At 41.4% G+C, this 22324-nt stretch overlaps 1 protein-coding gene across 6 annotated transcripts in view; it reads right to left on the bottom strand.

Annotated features, from left to right (window-relative positions):
• Positions 1–624: 624 nt before the first annotated feature.
• The window catches only part of P4HA1 (prolyl 4-hydroxylase subunit alpha 1), a 110609-nt gene continuing 88909 nt past the window's right edge, over positions 625–22324 (bottom strand). For 3 of the 6 annotated variants that reach the window (XM_068257661.1, XM_068257662.1, XM_068257659.1), the window contains 8 exons: positions 20984–21160; positions 18798–18868; positions 14462–14561; positions 13058–13111; positions 11266–11331; positions 6275–6343; positions 4737–4833; positions 625–3100 (listed from right to left, as the gene is read on the bottom strand). In XM_068257661.1, the coding sequence (XP_068113762.1) occupies positions 3030–3100; positions 4737–4833; positions 6275–6343; positions 11266–11331; positions 13058–13111; positions 14462–14561; positions 18798–18868; positions 20984–21160 (705 nt within the window). In that variant the 3' untranslated portion in view covers positions 625–3029. Of the gene's footprint in view, positions 3101–4736; positions 4834–6274; positions 6344–11265; positions 11332–12336; positions 12997–13057; positions 13112–14461; positions 14562–17696; positions 17768–18797; positions 18869–20983; positions 21161–22324 lie in introns of those variants that run through there. The other 3 variants (XM_068257660.1, XM_068257664.1, XM_068257663.1) reach the window with 3 other exon arrangements.

Raw genomic sequence — 22324 nt, 5'->3', positions numbered from 1 at the left:
GCGCCAAAAATCTCTCTAGTGTGCCCTAGTCTTAAGGGTGTAAAATTAACCTTGAGGGAGGGTTCACACTTACTGCAAACACAGCATGCGATTTTCTCCATGAAGGATTCTATGCTCGCGATTTTTCTGTTTTTCGTTTTTTTTTCAAGCAGGAACTTATGGGGTTTTTTTTTGAGTTTCGGTTCCCTTTAAGAAAGCCCACACGAGTTTCACTTACCTGGGGCATCTACCAGCCCCCTGCAGCCATCCTGTGCCCTCGCATTCACTCATGGCTCCTCCGGTCCCCCGCTGCCAGCTATTTTCGTTTTTGCCGACTGTGAGTTGGCCAGCCGCCATGCGTACCTTTTTACGCATCCCAGCTTGTGCAGAAAGCTATCAAGGACATCAACAAGTACATTTGTACGCGTTACGAGTACAATGCGTAAAAATTTACGCATGGCACATGTAACGCATAAAAATGAACTTTTTAATGTCTGCGATAGCTTACTGCACCCGCGGGAATGCGTAAAAAAGGTACGCATAGCGGCCGGCCGACTCCCAGTCGGCAAAAACGAAACTAGCTGGCGGCGGGGGACCGGAGGAGCCATGAGTGACTGCGAGGGCACAGGATGGCTGCAGGGGGCTTGTAGATGCCCCAGGTAAGTGAAACTCCTGGGTTTTTTTTGAGTTAAGGTTCCCTTTAAAGGTGTTTGTATGCGAAAAATCTCAATGAAAATTCTGTATGAATCCCAATATACTAATTTACATGAAAAATATACATCTGTTAACGTCCAAATCAAATGCAATTTTTCTGGGTTCCTACTGAGTTGCAATGAAACACAAATTGTACACAAAAAAATAGACCTGCTGTCTGCATTTCCGATTAGTGTGCAAATTTTTTAAGTTTGAAATTCAATGCTATGCTATTTGTGAAAACGCATTTGACATAGATGTGATTTATTTCAAATGTGCAAAATGTGAAACCTGCCTGAAAGTATTCCTCCACTGAAACCCAATACCCAATTCAGCCTATTCAACAAGATTATAAGCACAGGAAGTGCGGCTGCCTGCCTGGTACAGCCAGACACCATGCAGACATCGGTCTACGCAGAGTGTCAGAATGACAACAAAGAACTTCTTCTGCAGCAATTCAAGAACTACTTTTGTTCACCCCACCATATTAGCAGCCATTCTGCTACAAATCATCTCTTCCTGAGGGCAGGCTAAGCATAGAGAAACTGGCACAACTCCACTTGCCCTTTGGCACCAAGACTGAGCAGCAGTACAGTGGAATGCACTATTCACGTTACTGGCTTTTGGACTTTAGTGGCAAATTATTAGGCTTCCCGTCAACAGGCTAGAATACTGATGCAGTCTTTATCATGCCTCATGAACCCAATCTTATGATTGTGTGCAGCATCGCATTACCTGACTTGTTCACCACTGTTTGGTGGCTACAGCTGGAACTTGCGGTCACAAGCAGCCATCTAAAAAATGTACAGATCTCCTTGAGGTCATCAAAAGGTTTTAGGGCTGCCCCTGCAGTATTTCTCCTGAAATTGGGTTGAAAAGTGCTATGCATCACAATTACAATGTTTTGCTGCTCTTCTTGTGGCCAGTTATGAAAAACAATCATCTGGGTGCTGGTATACAACCATCAGGGTTGCCCAGTAATAACATATTTTTTTTATTATTTTCTATAACTAGGGAATTAGGAACATCCACAGAAATGTATTCCAGGTTCAGAATAAAATTAAACTTAACAGCTCAATTAAGCTGAGCTATGCAGGGAATTGTTATTAGCCCAGATGGGGAAAACTCTTGTTTAAGTCCAAGTTATGGAATTTCTATGTTAAATTTGTGGTAGCTTACATCACCAATATACCACACATACTGGTACGATTATAGAATCTTTAAAGGTTAAACCTGGCCATACCCGCTTGATAGAATGATCAATCTGACTTAATTCTTCTATTAAAAGTGGAAAATTGTAAGCGAAAACTACTGCCCTACCAGGTGTTGCGACAAAATGCAGCACAAATTATTCCACAGTGAGAGGCTGCTGCAGTTTTAGGACACGCCTAGCCACATAGTCATCCTGCTAACAACACGGATTCCACTGCACAGCATGAGAAGCGGTTTCAGCTGAAGATGTGATGTCAATATGGAACTGGAGACTGCATGGAAAAAACATTGCACCTTATGAACAGCAAGTAGAGAGAACCTAAGCACCTATGTCAATTAAAATTTAAGGTATTAAAAAAAACTAATTATATAATTTGATGTGGCTGTAGAAAATCTACAATTATTGGGCACTGGTGCCTTTTTATCCTAAAGTACCGCTTTAAAAAGGAATGCATTAAAGAAATGTCTGTGATTAGGCTTTCATTAGAAGCAACCAGTCCTTGCTATGTGTTGTAGTCAGTAACGGTTTCTTTCCAGTTAGCATGTGGCAGTTGGGCCACAGAATCCTCCATGACAGCCTAATCACAATTTTTCCTGCCGAAAGTGTCCTTTTTTTAGTATTTCTAGAATGGCCATTTCATAAAACTATAGGATTATATAAATTAAAAAAACAAACAAAACAAAAACAAAACAAAAAACTGTCACCAAGGAAACCTAAACTGTGTGTTGTATACATTAATGTGCCAATCCTGAAATTCAGAGGACAGGAGCAACACACAAACCCTGGGTGGGCAATAAGGCTATATATTACAAGGGTATTAGAAGGTGCTGGTCGTTACATCTTCTCCTGGGATCTTCAAAGTACAAAAGTTTAGGCTGAGAGTTCACAAACCACCCTTGACTTAGAAAATCGGATTTTCATGGCTTTGGCACTTCCATGGGTTTAATCCATGTAGACTAGCAAATCTACATAGATTTTCACCAATGTATTGGAAACAAAAATTGGATCATGTCCTCCACAAGTGATTCTCCCAAGCATTCTTGGATTACGGTATTATAGTTCATTGCTAGCAAACTGGGCGAAGCACAGTTTGGAAAGCTTTGTGGCTGAGATGGGTTTCATTTTCACATAGGGAAGGTTCGGATCAATCCAGCTCAGATAATTTACACCGTCTTCGGAACTCCTGGCCTCGCTCATGGATCCATTTATTGGATACTGAAGAGAAAGAAAATTGACAGGCTTGTTACAATTAGAATTATGTTTGGGAGGGTATTGAGTATTAAAGGACAACTGTAATGAGAGGGATATGGAGACTGCCATATTTATTTCCTTGTAAAGAGACACTAGAGCGGAAAAAAAAAAAATATGATTTGTATGTGTAGTACAGCTAAGAAATAAAACATTAGGCACAGAGACATAAGTCTAATATTGTTTCCAGTACAAGAAGAGTTAAGAAATACCAGTTATCTATGCAAAAAGAGCCATTGAGTTCCACGACTTTCAAAGTTGAAGAGAGCTCTGTCTTCTGAAGCTTATTATCTCAAGTGTCAGTCATTGTATTTTCTTTTTCTCTCCACAGGGCAGGTCAATAGTTCACTGGCCTGCTCTGTAAAATCATTTAGAATGCTGAGTAGTGTGTAAACTGCAAATATTAGAGAATGATGCAATGTTATAAAAAACACTATATATCTGAAAATAAAAATGAGAATATTTTCTTTGCTACTAATGTTCTAGTGGTTATCCGTACTACACAACCAATTCATTATATACATTTTTTTTTCGCTTCAGTGTCTCGGACCAGGGGATATTCCAGTGATCGGTGCTGCGTGGGCTCTACAGCCCGCAGCACCGATCAGGTATGTGCCAGGGCGATCAGACTTCCCCCCCCCCCTTTTTCCCCACTAGGGGGATGTCCTGCTGGGGGGGTCTGATCGCCACCGGCTATTATTGATTTGCGGGGGGGGGGGGGCTCCTCAAAATGTGTGCCTATCGGCGTTAGGCGGTCGTTAAGTGGTTAAGCAATACCCTTTAAATGTATACATGTGTTTGTCAAGAATGAGTAATAAATGTACTCCAGGAAGCTGAATTCTCCTGATCAATATTATATTGCTTCATGGACGCTTTAAAATAATGGCAGACGAGAGATACAACATGCAAATATGGGCTTTAACATGCATCATCAGAATACTTTAAAGGACATCCGAGCCGGAAAAAAAAACAAAAAAAAAACTGAGATAATTGTATCTGTCCTCCTCCTTATAAAATAAAACTGTGGGATAACGTTGTCATTTTTAGATTTAAATCAACTTTTGAGCTTTTACTGTTTCATGGCATTTTCTCAATGACATTAATTGAAGTATGCCAGGGCTAAAATATATGAACTATTGAACTTTTTTTTAATCTCTTTCCTGATCTTAGAAGCCATTTACTGCCAGAAAAGTGTCTTATGGCTGCAATTCCTTATCAGTGAGGGTTACGCTAGAGTCAGACCTGGTCCCGACCCAGACAAACTGCCACTTACATACCTGATTTTTAACTCTTTCAAGCAGAGAAAGAAAAAAAGGAACACAGACATGTGTATGTACAGTGCCTAGCACACAAAAATAACTAGGCTATCTCATGTCACCTCGGGTATCCTTTAAGCAAAGAGGTGCCAGAGGTTCCATAATTCAGTACAGATCAGTGCTTGATACCACCTATCACACAAGGGATGGTCTCACATGATTCCCACTATTATTTAAATGATCAGTGACTGAAGTATAATATAATGGTTTTCTATATATTTCTGCATGTGTACACATGGTATGAAAGGAATACTACACATGCATGTACATTATATGTTCATACTCACCCCATTTATTTCCAACTAATACTGGACAGGCTGCATGCCTTGTGCTATAATCTCCTTCTCCACTTTCAAAGAGGTTATACCAGAACACTGCTGTTCCCTGTGGAAACAAAACACACATGTGATTGCATAAATGGTTAAAAGGGGGTGTGGTTTATTTTCTTTCCTTTTTAATACTTTGGCCCACCCTCTATTAACTTTTCTACTGAGTTTTCTCACAGGAGATTTTTTTATTTTTATTTTAGAGGAGATTAAAACTTGGAATTTGAGAAAGTACTAAAGGGTGGGTAAAAAGAAAAAAAAGAAAAATAAATAGCAAACATATTTGGAGTATTTTCTTCCATGGTGGGAGCTTTAAAGGCATTTTATTAACTTTTCTCCAATGAGATATTTATAAACCTAAATAGGATATGGGGCCTCCGTCGCCTACAGTTTTATTCTTCCTCCCAGAGTTCCCGTCTCCAATAACTTCTTTAACTAACACTCATAGGGCGGTGTGTGTCTTTTCAACTACTCTAGAATGTGAAAAGTGGTGTGTGAATTATATAAACATGTCACACTACACTTTCCTTCCCACCACAAGCCTCCTTTATCTTTGAGGGCTAATGCACACCTAGAGTGATGTTGAGTGCTCTTGAAAATGCTAGCGCTGAATGGGATGGACCACGCCAGAGACATGTGATTTTTATACAAGCGCAAATGCGGGTCCTGAAGCATTTCTGAGGCGAGATTCAGTCTCAGTGTCTTCCAGCTCTACTGTACAAAATAAAAATTTGACACCAAAACACAAAAAAAAAAAAAAAAAAAAAAAAAATCGCTAGGCATATTCAGAAAATCACTAGGCACATGCCTGAAATCACTGAACAATAGCTTCAAAAACGCATAGTGTTTGCGATTACGCTTGTGTGTTTAGGTGTGCACCAGCACTTAAATAAAAGTGTTTTCATCCACCACACAGAGGCTTCAGATACATAACCACTTCCCTGTTACACGAAACAAAAGTTTTCCTTATTAAAAACAGAAGTAAGCATATGACGTCTCCCATGATGCATCACTGCTGGATATGCAAATTATCCGTTGTTGTCCCTGTACTAACACAGCTGAGCCATTCAACACCAAGAATGCCTAAACAAAATTTAAATAAATAGGAAAATAGTAGGGAATAGGGATACTTATCAAATTTAACTATCCCTTTGTTACCTCCCATGAGAGTTTTGTATCCCAGTTTTAGCTTTAAAGGACGGCACATAAAGGTGCAAGAATCGCACCCAAAAGCAGCATGTCTCCCATTATCTTCATTGTTCATTTCTAAAATAGGATACGGATGTAGTCTGTTAATAAATCTTTCATGCCTTCAGTTGTGCCAAAGATGTGCATCTAGCCTTAATGTTTTGGCTCAAAGTGGGGTCACCTTGCCCCAATTTTAAACATTTTTGGGTATAAAATATATAGGGTGACAAATCTTTGCAGTACAAGGTTTGGAAAAGTTTTCAAATCTATAATGTTAATTGGAGACAACCATTCAAGACAGGAACTTCTACCTTCTTAGGGTAAACTGCTGCTCCTACATCTGTAAAGACTGTAGCGCCACCTGCTGCCACATCACTCATCTGCAAAAGTAAACAGTTTATTTTATATCATGATTTAACAGTACAATGTGCCAGCTACGTTTGAATCATGTTATGCCTAAATCTACATGTACCAAAGTCCAAATTAGCTGGAACTGTCGCTGATGCACAAATAAAAACAGAAATGATTGAGAATTATGCAAATTATTTAGATACAGAATAATGCCCATTATGAAAATCTATTGTAAAATGGACTAATTAAATCTTGCCGTGGAAGCATTTTATTGGTCTATTTCAAGCTCCATTAACATTTAAAGTAATTGCATAATTCTGCATCAACATACAATTATTTTCATATTTCAAGTCAAGTAGAAGGTTGGCACAGAGCCAAATTGTGTCAATATGCGGCCTAACATGTTTCGTAGCAATACAGCTACTTCTTCAGAGGAAAGCAGGCTATGGCCCCTTTAAGGACCAGGGCCTTTATTTCAGTTTGTTGTCTATGATCACTGTGATTGGTTTACAGTAATCACTTGGTAAGGAGCCAAGGAAACTGAGGCCTTACTGAGAGGCGGAAGCTCGACTGTCCTAAATCGGTTAATTGGTAAATATGATTTATTTTTTCTTATGTAATCAGACATATATCTGAGGTCTTTTTTTGTATGTCTAATGTCTCCTGATTCTGTGTATAGGTTATGGCCAAAACCAGAAAATCGGCCAATTCTAGAATTGGACAGCCGTTTCTAAAACTGGCCGGTTTGACGTCGGCCAAAGTCCAAAATGCTGGGAATTTCTGACATTGGCCGGCCATTTCTAGAAACGGCCAAAGTCAGTCGGCCAAAGTTCAAAACGCACAAATCCCAGAACATCCCGGGTCCTGTCCAGAACCATGAATGGCACTCGGAACTTCCTCTCTGCTCTGAAAGATGCAGCATAATAATCTTTTTAAAGAAAATCATTTCTTAGTTGCAGCTGATACAAATCCTGCAATAAATTGGCAGTGTGCCTACATGCTGCTTTCTTAGGAGCAGACAGATTGATAACATCCTGTGCCTTTAAATTATGGCTGGGGTGGATTTTGCTGGGTGCCTTGCATAGCTGGGGGTGATTTGCTGGGCTGGGGGAGCTTTGCTGGAGACCTCCAATCAGGGCGACCAGAGGTGGAGAAAGGCAGAGCAGCGCACACGCTACCCCGCCTGGACCCATACACTTCATATGTGGAAGTGTTCAATGACGTCATTACACTTCTGCATTGAAGTGTTCCGGTCCTGCGGGTCCTACGTGTCCCGCTTGCTCGTTCCCCACCACTGTCTGAAGCATATGCACAGAGGGAACTGCTTGCTTGGCAGTTGGAAAAAGCTGTTATTTCCCACAATGCAATGAGAACCTTTGTGAACCACAGACAGCAAACTGTCAGATCCGGCCCTGTGTCCTAACTGCCCTGGCTGCGCACATGCTCAGTACAAAAAAGCCAGGGACACATCCATTCAGTTGATGACGCAGGGACACTTGCATTTTATTGTATAGGATAATCTTCATTTCAATCTACAGTCAGCTAAGATTTTCCCAGACTGATGGTTATCACAAATAGCTTTTCTCTGTAGCCATGGAAACAGTACTCCATGTATTACATTGGGACTTGCTGTCCAGAAAGCCCCACCTTTGTGAAGCAGTAATGAGCCGCGGAGGGCAAGAAACATTGCAGGTCATTTTAAACACGGACTGGTCCAGTGACTGGCAGCAACATGTGGGCACTGGCATTCACCAACCATGGAATGCTTATGCATCCAATTATGTATTGCAAGGATTGATGGCATGCATTTATTAGAGCCAAACTGGTAAACAAAAAAAATTATGTTTTGTTGTTGCAACAATTTCCATTTATGCAGTCTGCTTACAACTGTAAACGTGGCCATACAGTAAGTGTTTTTGGAGGCCGATCGACCAAGAGACGGATCTCTCTATGATCTAATCTGATCAGAGAGCGATCTGTTGGCTGCCATAAACCGCAGGCCAATTCACGATCGATTTCAGCATGAAGTCTTTTTGGAATTGGCCTAGTGATGATGCCTCGTCCCCACAAATGTACATGTACCGCCTTCCCCAGTGCATCCTGCCTGCTGATGTTTTTGCACTCGTTCCTCATTTACTTCCCATGTGGTTGCAAGCATATTGCACGTGGGGCGCATGTGTGAAGTCACATCAGCAGGGCCGGATTTCTGGCAAGCCCACATAGGCCATGGCCTAGGGCGCCAGAAATTCAGCACTTCTTGGGGCGGCTGAGGGGCAAAATCATGTGTGCAGGCAGGCAGAGAGTGTTAACAATGATGGCCGTTCATCCCCATGCATTCATGCCCACTTGCGGTTCACCCGGCCTCCCGTTGCAGCCTGCAATCTCTCTCCCCTTCTCTGCTCGCATCTCCCCCTCCCTCCTCAAAAACTTCGCTGCAGAGTTCGTTCCGTCTGCGGCCGTCCTGCATTGAATGTTTGCATAGGCATTAGGCACTGGCTAGCAGAGAGCAGCCAGGGGCAGGCTGGACTCGTGCTTTGAAGTTTAATGAATCCGAGTCAGTCCAACTACGGATTCATTCACAGCTGCTCTCCTCTGGTGTTGCTAGTAGCAGAGCACAGCAGCCAATCGCTACGCTCAGATGCTGAGAGGCGCCCAATTGCGCGGCTCGGAGGGAGTGGCTTGGTCAACACTATGATTTTCATTGGCTGGCAGTGGCTAAGCTACCTCTAGCCTATTATAGTCATAGTGCTGGCCAAGCCTCTCCCCCCGAGCCATTCTATTGGTCGCCCGGGTGTCTCTCAGCATCTGAGCGCAGCGATTGGCTGCTGTGCTCTGCGAGACATGTAGTGGCGAAGGGGACGAAAAATCCCGGTGGTGGGGGCTGGCGGCAGCGTGCACACTGCACAGTCAGGTAGCCAGTCTCAGACAGGCAGCAGAGCAGAGATGTAAAAGGTCTCCTTTCCACCTACGTTATTGTCACTTTTCTGACCATTACAGTCTCCCACTGTTGCTTGCTTTCTCCCATCATGTGTTGTATTTCTGCCTTTTTTGCCTACCCTGTTCCCAATCTTGCTCCCTCTCTCAGCTTGGTTCATCAAAGTTACTGCGCTGGAATAGCGCAAAATAAATCTTACGTGCGCTAATCACATTAGCGCACCGTATTTATAGCGAGGCACGCTACGTGCGCTACTGGCTCTGTAGCATGCACTTCTTAACAATGGCCAATGCTAGTAGAAATTGCGTGATAGTGACGTAACGCTACCGCAATACTTAACTAGTGCGCAATACTTAACTAGTGCGGCTGCTACTAGCATGGCTGCTAAATATTGCGGTGGCGATACGTCACCATCGCGAGGCTTTTCCAAGCATCTGCTGTTGCTTAGGAGCACAAGCTACGCTGCCAATTGCATGTGTACCGTGCTCCCACTGTAATTAAGTAGCGCTAATGTGATTAGCGTGCATTAGAAGATTTAACTTGTGCTGTTCCAGCGCGGTGACGTTGATGAATCATTTCTTTTCATCTCCCACCTTGTGCTTTCTCACTTGCTTTTTTTTTTTCCTCTCTGCACATCTCTATCTTTTGCTCCTTTTTGCAAGTCTTTTTTTCTCTCCCCTTTCCTCCCTCTGTCTTTTGACTGTCCTCAGAGGAATTCACTATCTAATCCCTACCGTAGTCTGTTTACCACATACTGTAATCAAAATGCATGTGTAAAGTGCTGATGTCTGCAGCACTTACAGAGTACATAGTCATGTCACTGACTGTCCTCAGGGGAGCTCACGATCAGTGTTATAAAGTGTGTATGTACACTGGAGGTGGTGGAGGGGGCGCCTTTTTACTGTTGGCCTAGGGCGGTAAAAGATACAAATCTGGCCCTGTACATCAGTAACAACTTGGGGCGAGAATGAGGAACAAGAGTGTGGAGACAGCGGCAGACAGGTAAGGTATTAATGCTCAGGCACCAGGGTGCACACGTACATTTGGGGGGACACTGAGTTTCCATCGCGTTCATGACTATCGCACGTTGTTACCATTGTGCAGCTGATCAAGCATGTCAGCCCGATATTTTCCAGCATGTCTGATCGATACATGCATCCAATTTCAGCCTGTAATGAGTCGAATTGTAGATCGGGCATGCTCTTAGTGGCTCAGATTTTCATCAGATTTGATAATTATTAAATCTGATGGTTGATCATCTGCTAAGTCTACAGATGTATGGCAATCTTAAAGAGACTCTGTAACAAAATGTTCAGTCTTATTTCTTCTATCCTATAAGTTCATATACCTGTTCTAATGTGGTCTGGTTTACTGTAGCCTTTTCTAGTTGCACGGTCTCTGTATTATATCTAATCTTCTTTCCATTGTTGAGCCTTGTCAGCCCAGAGAGGAATGTGCTGAGATAGAGAGAAGTTATGCACACCTCCTCCATGCCCCCCTGCAGGCTCTGTGTGTGTGCTGTGTGTATGAGTCACAGCCAGCGTCTCTGCTCACAGTCAGCCTGTCTGTGACCTTGTGAACAGCTGTGAGTGCAGAAAGATCAGTTAAAAAACCAGACAAGCAGCCAAGGCAACAAGTGGGAGAAATATTACAGCAGTGAAGTCACGTTTGAGAGGAGCCTCTGCAAACAGGCACCTGCTCTGATGATGTATTTCCTGTTTGGCAGCCATCTTCATTGTTTACAAAAACAATGAATAAAACAGTGATTTTATCACCAAGAAAGCAGCAGGAGCAGCGAAAATGTCACAGAGGGTGCTAGGAGAAGACTACAAACAGGCTGGTACTTTTATTTATGTAAGATTTTCACAGTACAGATTCTCTTTAAGGGCCAGAGCTAATCTGGTTTGATAATTGGTTTTCAGCAGCACCACCTGGATTAAACAAACCTTTCAGTGTGCAAGGTCTAAAGTACACCGAGATGTTACACAGTCTAATAGATAGATAGCAGGAACTTACATAAAACAGCCATGTAGCAATTCTGTTGCCTGTACCGAGCTCTTTAAACGCATCAGGTTCATCTTTCTGTGAAAAACAAACAAATCAATTTAGTGCATTAGCAATCTTTTACAAAGGATCATCAGGTCATGCCTGCTTCACTCACTAGGAAAAGAACTTCAATTTATCAGTGAGTATTATCTAAAGGCATTCAATTGAGAACAATGCAGAAACATGCTAAGGCTGGCCATACATGTATCGATTTTCCTGGACGATTTCTGGCCAATTCAATCACTTTAATCAAAATTGCCCCAACATACCTGATGGATTTAGTTCTGACCAGTGCAGTTTCCTTGCTAAATTTTACCCAGGGTGAGATTGTAAAAAAATGCTACCCCCCTTCTTCCCAGAGTGATCTCAAGAATGTTATTTGTGATGCAGTATTTAGCCCCCCCCCCAGTATAGGTGCTCCAAGTACATGTAGCCAGGTATACATGCCCTAGTATATGTTAGCTAGGCATAGGTGCCCCCAGTATAGGCTAGCCAGGCATAGGTGCCCCCAGCCTAGGTAGCCAGACATAGGTGCCCCCAGCATAAGTGATGGAGGGGGTACATCGGGCACACAAACTCAGCCACAGGGAGGGGGGCCACCGACTCCTCCTCCCCATCCTCAGCCCCCCCCCCTCCCCTGCAGAGTTAAAGCGCAGCAAGCTTCCCCAAAAAACTCCCCTTCCGGTCTCCAAGTGAAGTTCACTTCCTGCCGGGCTCATCAGTCTGCAATGCCGCTTATTCTCACTACTTCAGGAAGTAGTGAGAGTAAGCGGCATTGCAGACAGAATAGACTGGCAGCAAGGGAACTTCACTTGGAGCCCTGAATGTCAGTTTTTTGTAATAAGATTTACTGCGCAGTAACTCTGAAGTGGAGGGGGGCACATGGAAAAGGGGCCCCAGGAGAGGGAGGAGTCGGGCCCCCTAGTGGCTAAGTCCCAGTGTGCCCGCGGCTCCCCTCTCCATCACTGCACTCTGGGCGGACACCTGCCTCGCTCGCCCCTAAAAACAGGGCTGGTTATGACTAATTTTGTACAGTTTATCGAAAAAGTCTGATTGGATGTGTTGGAAAATTTCTGTAAAAGGAGAGTGGGGCAGGAATTGGGCAGTGTTCTTCTGTTTGAACCCAATGCATAATAGATATTTGCGGAAATCTATCAAAACTGAGATTGCAGTGTAGTGTAGGAATCAATCATCTGATCAAAACTCCAACTGGATAGAGATTGATCTCCTTGGCATATCAGGCCATAATCGATTCATGTACGGATAGCTAAAGACAAAAACATCAGCAGAGAATCATTGTTGGTTTGGTTTAAAGAGTATAAGATCTTCAGAGAAAGTTTAAATCAAGCAAACGTCTAAAACGAACATTCCAGTAAAGTACTTTTGTTAATGGGTTTTGGTATGGTTTATCTTGTTTCTCATGGCGGTTAGAAAGGTTGTTCTACCAAGACAGGTTATGATGTGACTGATTTGGTTGATGGTGGACACACATATAGAACTGATTCACAGATAAAGCCCATTCACCATCATCAGTCTATGTGCACATTGCCTTCATTCACCATAACGGACGGGCACATGTGCACTTGGACATATAAATCACAGTGGAGGTGGAGGAGCCATTTTCCGTGAACTCAGCATATTACTTGCCCGTGCAAAGTCAAAGTGGGGTTCATACTGTCCTCCCATTCCATAATTCGCCACCTGAAAAAGACAAGAAACAATTCATAGGAATATTTCTGAACACTTGGGAACATAGACTTACCCTTCCAAAATCAAAATGGGGCTCATACTGGCCTCCAACACCATAGTTGGCCACCTATGAGAAGCAAAATACAGTGCAGGGTGAGAAGATGGACATGATTCAGAGCACAGGGAAACTGCGTAACTTCAGCCAACCCAAGCTCACCGATATACAGCAAAGGGATTCTCAGATATACCATAAAGCAGGGAATAAAGTTTTTAAAATCAGAATAAGGTAAGTTTACAAGCAAAATTATTTTTCGGTTATTTTGTAAAAGAAAGCTTGTATGCTGAAATAATGCCCAAAAGAAATAAGTATGCCAGAAACTTTTTACTTTTAAGTATTTAAGAAGTTTTTAAAATTGGCACTGATCAATAATGCCATATAGAGTGCATCCAGAAAGCATTCACAGCACACAACTTTTTCCACTTTTTTGTATTACAGCCTTATTGCAAAATAAATGGATTACAATTCATTTTTTTTCTTTAGAATTACACACACACACACACACACACACACACACACACACACACACACACACACACACACACACACACAAAAGCGGTATGTGCGGATCCCAGTTATTCTAATTTTTAAGTATTGCCTCTCCACTCGGTTTAATTCCTGTGCAGATCTCATCAGCAATCACAGTGGGAGATGGGGACGATGCTCATGCTGACAGGCACAGCATTGCCTGTGTGTACACACATTGGCTAAGGTCTGCCATCTTAATAGAAATGCAAGATGCCACTGGCAACGCAAGATGCGTTGGGATGGCCTACCATGTTAGAGACTTCCAATTTGCTTTGAGCCCGTATATAGTACAGGTAGCTGCTCTACCCATGCTCCTGTCTTACTGCTCACGAGCCATATAAAATGGAAAGGCTCTATTGCTAATCTCTTGCAGCAAGATACCATAGACAGCAGAGTTCCTCAACCCTGTCCTCAAGGCCCACCAACAGTACATGTTTTGCAAGAAACCACACACAATCACAGGTGGGGTAATTAGTGTTGCAGCAGAGCTGATTAACTACCTCTATGGCTTTATACAGAACATGCAGTGTTGGTGGGCCTTGAGGACAGGGTTGGGGAACACTGCAGTGGCATAGGCATAGCATAGAGCACCTTCAAAGGTCTGCTAGAGTCCATTCCTCAATGGGTCAGGGTTGTTTTGGGAAACTAAAGTCTTGGCTGATCAAGGTTATAATTTTAAAGATTTCTTTGTAATTGTAAGTAATTTGATTTCCACCCTCATGAGTTCTGCAACATGACTAACCAGAAGCAGGAATACAACCTTAATTTTAAATCTGAAAATCATTAAAAGTGAGACTATAGCAAAGGATAGAAATGGGCAGTGGGGGGATAAGGGTAATGGGCGTGAAAAAGCTGTGAAAGATTGCAGGTAAGATCACATCTAACACTTACCTGTAGCTCCTCAGCAGTGGTCACATCCAGCCCTGTTACTTCCTGTATTCTTGTGTTAATCTTTGTTACCACTGGATGCTCATAACCGGATAGCCAAGCACTAGGGTAAAAGCACAGAGACAACAAGCTAGCATCAGTGCCCTTCATTAAAAATTCAGGTCACTTTTAAGTGTCATCTAGAGAGGTCGGTGCTGCTCCTCTGCATATGTACACAGAGCCATTAGACTTCAGTCTGAGAATGCCAGCGTTAATGCTAGCTTTGTATGGGTCACAAAGAATTCATGAGGATAACCCATTACTAAATTTGCTTAACTGCATCAAATATAATGTGTACTTGGACAGTACTAATTAAGAAGTATTTCAGCATGCATCTAAACACAATGTTTCCCTGTAGTATAAGGATATTTCTTCTTCACTCCGAATCCAAGCTAGCAAATACTTATGTACTGATTGACTTTTCTGTGGGACTTCACATCTTTTGTGCCTTTATTGTTTAATGAACCTCGCTGTGCAAAGACTACTGCGCTAGTCTGATGGCTACCTAGCCTTGCATATCAAGTAAGACATTCTTGGCTCGCAGGCCCTAGAAAATGGAAATAGCACAGCTTGTTTCTTCAAAATCGTTTACTAGCAACGAAAACCATAGAGTACATTACAGCAAGTATGGATATCATGCTGAATGTCCATACCCCCAAACTCCACTAATAAGGTTTACTTACAAGTGACCAAATTCCAACACTCTCTAAAGCACAAAAATAGCACAGTAAATGTTCTTTTGTTTAGCATTAGTGTTGTCCACTCAGTTAAAGAGTGTATGGAAAGTTTCCCAAAGTTTTCCAATTTTGATCTCCTGCCCCACGCTTAGGTAAAAACAGTTCTTATAGGGAGGGGTAAAAAAAATATCTAATATTTATATTAGAGTCAGGGAATAGCTGGACTTCAAAACGTCTGTCTCAAAGAGTACTCCATCTTCTTGGATGGTTTTTATAATCTCCTCCTCTCCAGCCATAACGATTACAAAGTAATAATGTAAATTAACTATCAGGAGAGGCGAATCTAAAGCAGTTTCCTTACTGAATTTCCCACAATGGCACTAGTCAGTGTAAGCTAGAAAAAAACATTTTTTTCTTCATGAAAGATGGACAATTTAAGTTAGATACATTTTCATGTAAATTAGGTAGTCCCAGAATGAGAACCTAAATCTGTTCAAACATTGGAACACTGTGCCATCTATGTACCCTGTACCTCCTCTGTGCCCCCTGTGTCACCTCTGCCCCATACCTGCTTATAAAAAAAGTTTAAAAGCCTTTTTTTTTTTAATTCGATTTTTTCAAAAACTACAAGTTCAATTTTTTTTTTTTTTTTTTACTTGTTACCACAGAATAATTCATGCCGTTCATATCAGTGGGTCATTCGGAAGTCGGGACTACCTGTAACTTCATTGGTAGGCAAGAAAAATTGCATACAAACCTGCATGATATTCGCAAAAACGCCTGAAAGTTAATTAAAAAAAAAACAAAAAAAAAACATACCCCAAATTCATGCATGGGGACATCACATGCAGAATTCGCACAGACGAGTGTGACGGCCCCAAGACCCATAAGAACAGAAACATTGTGAGAGCTTAATAAAATGCTCTAGTAAAAGGACACATTCAGACAAGTTGGAAAATAGCCAGTTAAGATGTAGTGTAACTGTAGACAGAATTCTTTGAATGCCAGCAGAAAAATGTGGCTTATATAAGCTGACTGTACTTGCTGCTCTGATGCAGTAATGGAGAGCTTGGTTTAGGCTGGCTTTCAGCCTTTGACTTACACCACTTTCTGTACACAGGATTTTAGCAGTCAGCAAACAAAGGTGTTCTGTGATCATAGCAAACACAGCACTGACCAAGGGAGGTGAGACTTAAATAGGAGAGACCTTAAGACACCTTCTTGCATGAGGACTATGTAACTGTCTGGTTCACGATCTCCACAGTACCGCTGCATATTGCTCTATGAGCCATGTAGATGAACGTCTGCACAAGTACATTTATACAATGCAGATAAAGCAGTAGAGATTCAAGGAGTTCAACAGAGCCCAGACACAGGATAAAATGGAAAACTATTTTTTTTCAGAATGACAGACAGAAAAGAGGAGAATGTAATATTTCTCTGTACTATTAGCACCAGGCAGCAGCGGCAGCATGTCTTACCTCAGCACAACGCACACTACCGGGGAAAAAAAAGTGTGGTTTGTTATGGTAAAGTGCAGTGTACTGCAGGTTACCCTGGTAGCGTGCATTGCACTAACAGGGTAACGTGCACTGCCCCCTGCCATTAGTAGCGGTAAAACTGCATAGCAATTTTACAGCTGCTTTGTGCATCAGGACCCAAAGTGTTTTACAATGGTCATGTTTAGCACAGAAGAAAGCCGAAAACTGAATAAAAATACAAAGTCACAAATAAAAGTTAGAAATAGGCGATAATTGATAATTCTGGATACAGTGCTGATTTAGTTAACTGCTGTAAGAAAATGAAACAATTCAAAATTTGGGAAGGGGGGGGGGGGGGGGGGAGATCGACTTTTCAATTTTTAGGGTCTACATACAAAACCAAAAACACACAAAAAAACTACAATAATAGTGGAAAAAAAATATAACAGGTGTTCATCATACAATATACAAAAAACAAAATTGAAAAAAAAAAAAAAAAAAAAGAAGACAGACGTAATGTACTTTAAAAAGGGCAAATAAGTATAATAAATCAGAAAGAGAATGTTAACAAAGGTCTCAGTGTTAAAATCCATATGATTCAAGTCATGCTTTAGTCATAGCATTAGTCAGCTGTAAAGGTTTAGTCATAGCCAAAGTTGGTGTTTTTAGCCTCCAAGATGTTAAAGCCAATTAATGTGCCAGGAAGTTTTGACTTCAACACAATAAATACATGTCCAAATTTGTACACCCATTAATATGATGGATGACACCTATACCTTAATGGAACTAATGAACTATTTACAAATGATTACCTTTTCATAACATTACTGCCAGGAAGTTCATTCAACATGGGAGTATTAAGTCCATCCAAGGCACAAATGACCTCGAATGGACCATCTTAGTCTAGTGAGCAGTAACCAGCAGGATGACCATATTCCATTTAACCCGTGATGAGAGGAACGCAAATGTTCATGCTCACAAGGCACACACAGTAAACCCTTATGGGGTAAAATACGCAGGCCCACAGTACCTCCCCCTTACCTCTTGGAGACTCTGTATTGTGCTGTGACCAATTCTCCTGTCAGAGGATCATGCACTGTAGCCCGTCTCAGCTACAAAAAGAGAAAGGACTTGGATTTAATTTGGCCGATTTGGGATCAGGCATTCTGAATGCCTTACCAATGATTCTGATTGGTTGGGTGAAATTAGTCTTATGCAAACAACCATTATGCAAGTGAATTTACTACAGTAGGACGTCCTTTCGCTTTTTATCAGAGACACACCCAGAGTGACTACTTTATAAGTGAAGGGTCTTAACATCCATTTACTTTGGGAGGTTGCATTATATTACAAGGGACCAAATTGTGTCAACCAGTTAACTACACAGAGGATACGATCTTATGGTTGCAGCTTCAGCTAAGCAAAGAAGGGTATAAAAAGGGGGGAGCAAGTTAAAAAGTCCCTGATGGAGGTTAGTCCCCTTTTTTGTTTTGCATTCAAAGGAAAAAAACAAAACAAAAACTTGAATGCCATGTTTAGTGCACGTGATTTCCAGTAACGTCCATCTGATTTGGAGCCAAATCTCTGATCTTGGCAATCATTCTCTAAATTTCTGGATATTTGGACATTAAAAATACTGTTGGTGTTTGAATTCGGGATCCTGCACTCAAACCTGAATTATGTTGAACACTGCACTTCAGCACCCAAGCTAGCGGACAGGGTCACAGGGTTGCTGACCACATCGCACTTCACGTGATCCTGATAGCCTTGGTATGACATGAAGTGTAGGGTGCGTGACCTTCTGTAACCCTGTCCATGAGATTGGTTGTGGAAGTGCCGTGTTCAGCATAACTCAGTGTTGTTCGAATTTGGGATCCTGCATTCGGAAACCTAACTAAAAGCAAGAGCAAGAAAGGTCATCTATAACGGAAAAAAAAGATTGCATAAATGAGTAAAATGGGGACAGGAGCTTGTTGCGTTTGCACTCTATACTGCATAGACCTCTGCAGAACAAAAGAAAAGGATCACTCTGCACCAAAACATTCAATTGCACTGATGCATCAGGAACGCAATCCTGGTGCCTCAGTCCCCAGACACAAAGCAATGCATTCCACACAGGGATAATAATCAAGCTGGTCTTACCTTTTGCTAATTCTGTAGTGTGCAGTCTCCAGCACTCCTGTGATAGGGTTTGAAATAGTGGCTCGCCTCAGCTGTGGAGCCAACCAATTAAATGAGTTGTAACATACACTAACATTCACCCAACCAGTCAGATGATTACTGACACAGTAGTTGTAAATGCAAAACATAGGTGCACATTTCAAATACATCTACTAATGAAGCAATGTCCTTTTTTATGACAAACTGTACCTGCAAATCATGGCTATGCTTATTTATAGCTTGGTTTTGAGCTTGATTAATTACTCACTTATGTTTTAATTACAACAATTCCCTATGTGTAGGCCATTGCAATGCAGGAGCACAAAGTTACAATATGCCTACTCACTTAAAATATAACTGTCAATTTAAACTGGTTTGGGGGTAACAGCTGTAGCGCAGGGACAGCGGGACCGCCTCTACGAAAATTATGTCGCGTCAGAAACTAATGTCCAAAGACAATACGTAGATTTCCAATAGTGCGACCGGAAGTGGTTAGAGCAGAGAGGAAGTTCTGAGTTCAGATCAGCTTTAACAGATAAGGAAGTGAAGATGTAGTCCACACAATATGGGAGAAGGATAAAAAATGCTTTATTCAATCAGGCATTAGACAAGCTAAAATCCCAAAACACCACTGCATGTGGTGTTTTGGGATTTTAGCTTGTCTAATGCCCGATTAAGTAAAGCAGTTTTTATCCTAATCTGATGTTGTGCGGACTACATCTTCACTTCCTGCATTGTGGGCCTGAGCAGCTCAATTCTTGCACTGTCGGCTAGACTGAGGTTTTTGAGCAGAATATCACACACCTTTGTCGCTCTAAAAGATAAGCAACAGCATGATAACCGTTAAAGAAAAACATTTGTTACAGCTGATATAAATCCTGCAATAAAATCTGCAGCGTGTCTACTTCCTGTTTTCACGGAAGCAGACATAATGTTAACATCCTGTCTTTACAAATTAGCTGCTCTGCCAAGGCAATCAGCTGACAGATCAAATTACAGTTGTGATTAGTCACAGATGAGGGGGAACTAGACAGGCTAAACTCTCTAAGTAGAGGATACATTTCTCAAGGTTTTCCTTCTGTCCTGTGTAAGAGTTCAGGTCCACGTTAAATTAAACTGGAGTTTGCCTTTAATGAAGGCACAGTGCAATAGGCATGAGTAAAGTCCAGTATCCTATAACTTTAAAATAAATAAGAAAAGCTGTCTGATTCCATGAGCTCCTTCAATTTGCACTAGTTATATGAATAACTACTTACACAAATTATAAAATCTGAAAATGTTAAAATCTAAGAAAAATATTTAAAAAGGCAAAAATTAAACTTAAGTCATACCTGAAGTGACATGATATGATGAGATAAACATGGATACATACAGTACCAATCCTGCTTAGAACATCCCTGTGTTCCCTCAACTGTTTTTTATTGCAAGGGTTTATACACAATTGCCTTGTTCCAGTTCTTCTGAACAGTAATTTGTGGCCTAAACACTTGAATCTGTCTGTGCAAACACCCCTGATAACAGGATAGTGGCAAAAAGTAGAAAAAAAAAAGTCTGTTTCTCTGATTAGCAGCTGAGTAAACCAGATTTTATGTCACACCGACATGGCTGTTGATTGAGTTGAAGTGCTGAAATGTTAAGGCTACAGTTCAACTTAATATGAAAGTTCTAATTACCATTACTCTTAAACATACAATTCATTATACTGTCAGTGTATTTTCACTTCAAGCCTGCTTTAAAGTGTATGGTTCATCTGATTTCAGTGCCAGATTAGCAGAGGCAAAGCTCAGCAGTAAGCACTTCACCTTTGCATGTGGTTGGCACATAATTAAATGTCCTGCTAGTGCGGTTTGTTACAAATATAAAAATTGCCCTTCCTAGGAATCAACTCCTCAGGTGAACAAAGTGACAGTACACTTTCCAAATCTCTGTTAGGGAATCTGTCCATTGTTTCTTAGAGATATTATAGTCATGCACTCCTATTACCACTAAAATAGAAGGGAGAAAGGGAGCCTTTTAACTCCACCCTCATCTCCATAAAGCACTGCCCATGTGACATCCCTGTGAGACACTTGGTAGGTATCTGAGGAGTTTTCTGTGGGGGAGAGGGGGCCAAGGAAAAAAATCCTGGCAATCCTTTTTAACAAACAAATAATGGCAGCACTACTGACCCTAGGTTTAGCGATCTCTTTCACTTTCTCTATCTCCTCGTCAGAAAGGATATCGTGATAGCGCACAATGTGAGGTCTATCCCATTCATCTTCTTGCTTTGTAGGAGACAAAATGAAAAAAGGGCTCTTGTTTCCATCAAAATAGCGGCAGAAGAGCTTCTTTTGTCTGCGAGGAGTCTGAAAAACAAGAAAGTAAAAATACATTTAGGACCGCTTCCCTGCTAGTGTGCTCTCTTTACTATGGCATAGAAATAGAAACGTCTAAGACACAACAGACCTGAAATAGTGCTGGAAACGTTTGTACGCACTCTCATTTATATACTCTGTTCTGCAGTCACTAAAATACGCGGGTAAATTTATCAATTGCATTTAGCAGCTTATTTTTCATCTATAAATATATCCTACTTAATAAAGTCTCAGGTCCTGCATCCATGCGTGTATACCGCTGCACTGCACAGGCGCAGAGCTCAAAAAATGATTGTTGAATTAGGTATTTATAAAGATGCAAATCACACACAGTAAGTGCAAAATTAGATCTTTCATGCAGAAAAGCACAATCATTTTGTTATGTGTCAATAGCTATTCAGATCAATTAGTAATACCACTGGCCGCACAAGAGCTTGCATTTGATGGCAAACAGTATCCGCGAAGCTCTTAGTCCCTTAATCATGGCATTTGTTGAGTGTTGGAATATTGTTCTCCTTGCTTAGCCAAATCAGGTTTCATACATCATATGACGAGCGAAGCCAATAAGCCATATAGTATGAGTGCTACCTACACAATCTGTTCATAGTATTCAAAATCTGTTGGCCCTCATACTATATGTCCAGGTCCATGTAGTATCTATTCTACATAGAAGTACTAAAAGCAGTCACTCAACATTGAATATGTGGTCTGGGAGGAGAATTCTAATTCTAATACAAAGGCCTGATGAAGGGCATACCTTGCCCAAAACAAACTAGTGTCAATGCCTAGAAATATATGTTCATTGGTCCATGCCAGACTATACATTTTTGTCAGCCTCATGAACAACCTATCAATCCATGTGAATGGGATATAAGACCTAATCTGTGATATTCATGAAGTTTAAATCGATTGGATAAGTTCTACAAATTTTAGAGGAAAACATTTTGTAATTTTGTGCAATAAAGATTTAAGCAATTTTTGGAACAGCGAAACACTGTTGTGGTATCTAAAGATCAATATTATCCTTGCTAATGTATGGAGTGCTCTACCTGGGTGCTGTGGATTGCCCTATTAACCAGTTAATGGCATCCTGACTTCTCGTTCCTGCGACCGCTACGCACGTGTGTGCGCCGCTCCAGCCACTGTTTCCGTCGG

Source organism: Hyperolius riggenbachi, chromosome 10, assembly GCF_040937935.1.
Source record: "Hyperolius riggenbachi isolate aHypRig1 chromosome 10, aHypRig1.pri, whole genome shotgun sequence".
NCBI lineage: Eukaryota > Metazoa > Chordata > Amphibia > Anura > Hyperoliidae > Hyperolius > Hyperolius riggenbachi.
This window is presented reverse-complemented; position numbering and strand designations above follow the sequence as displayed.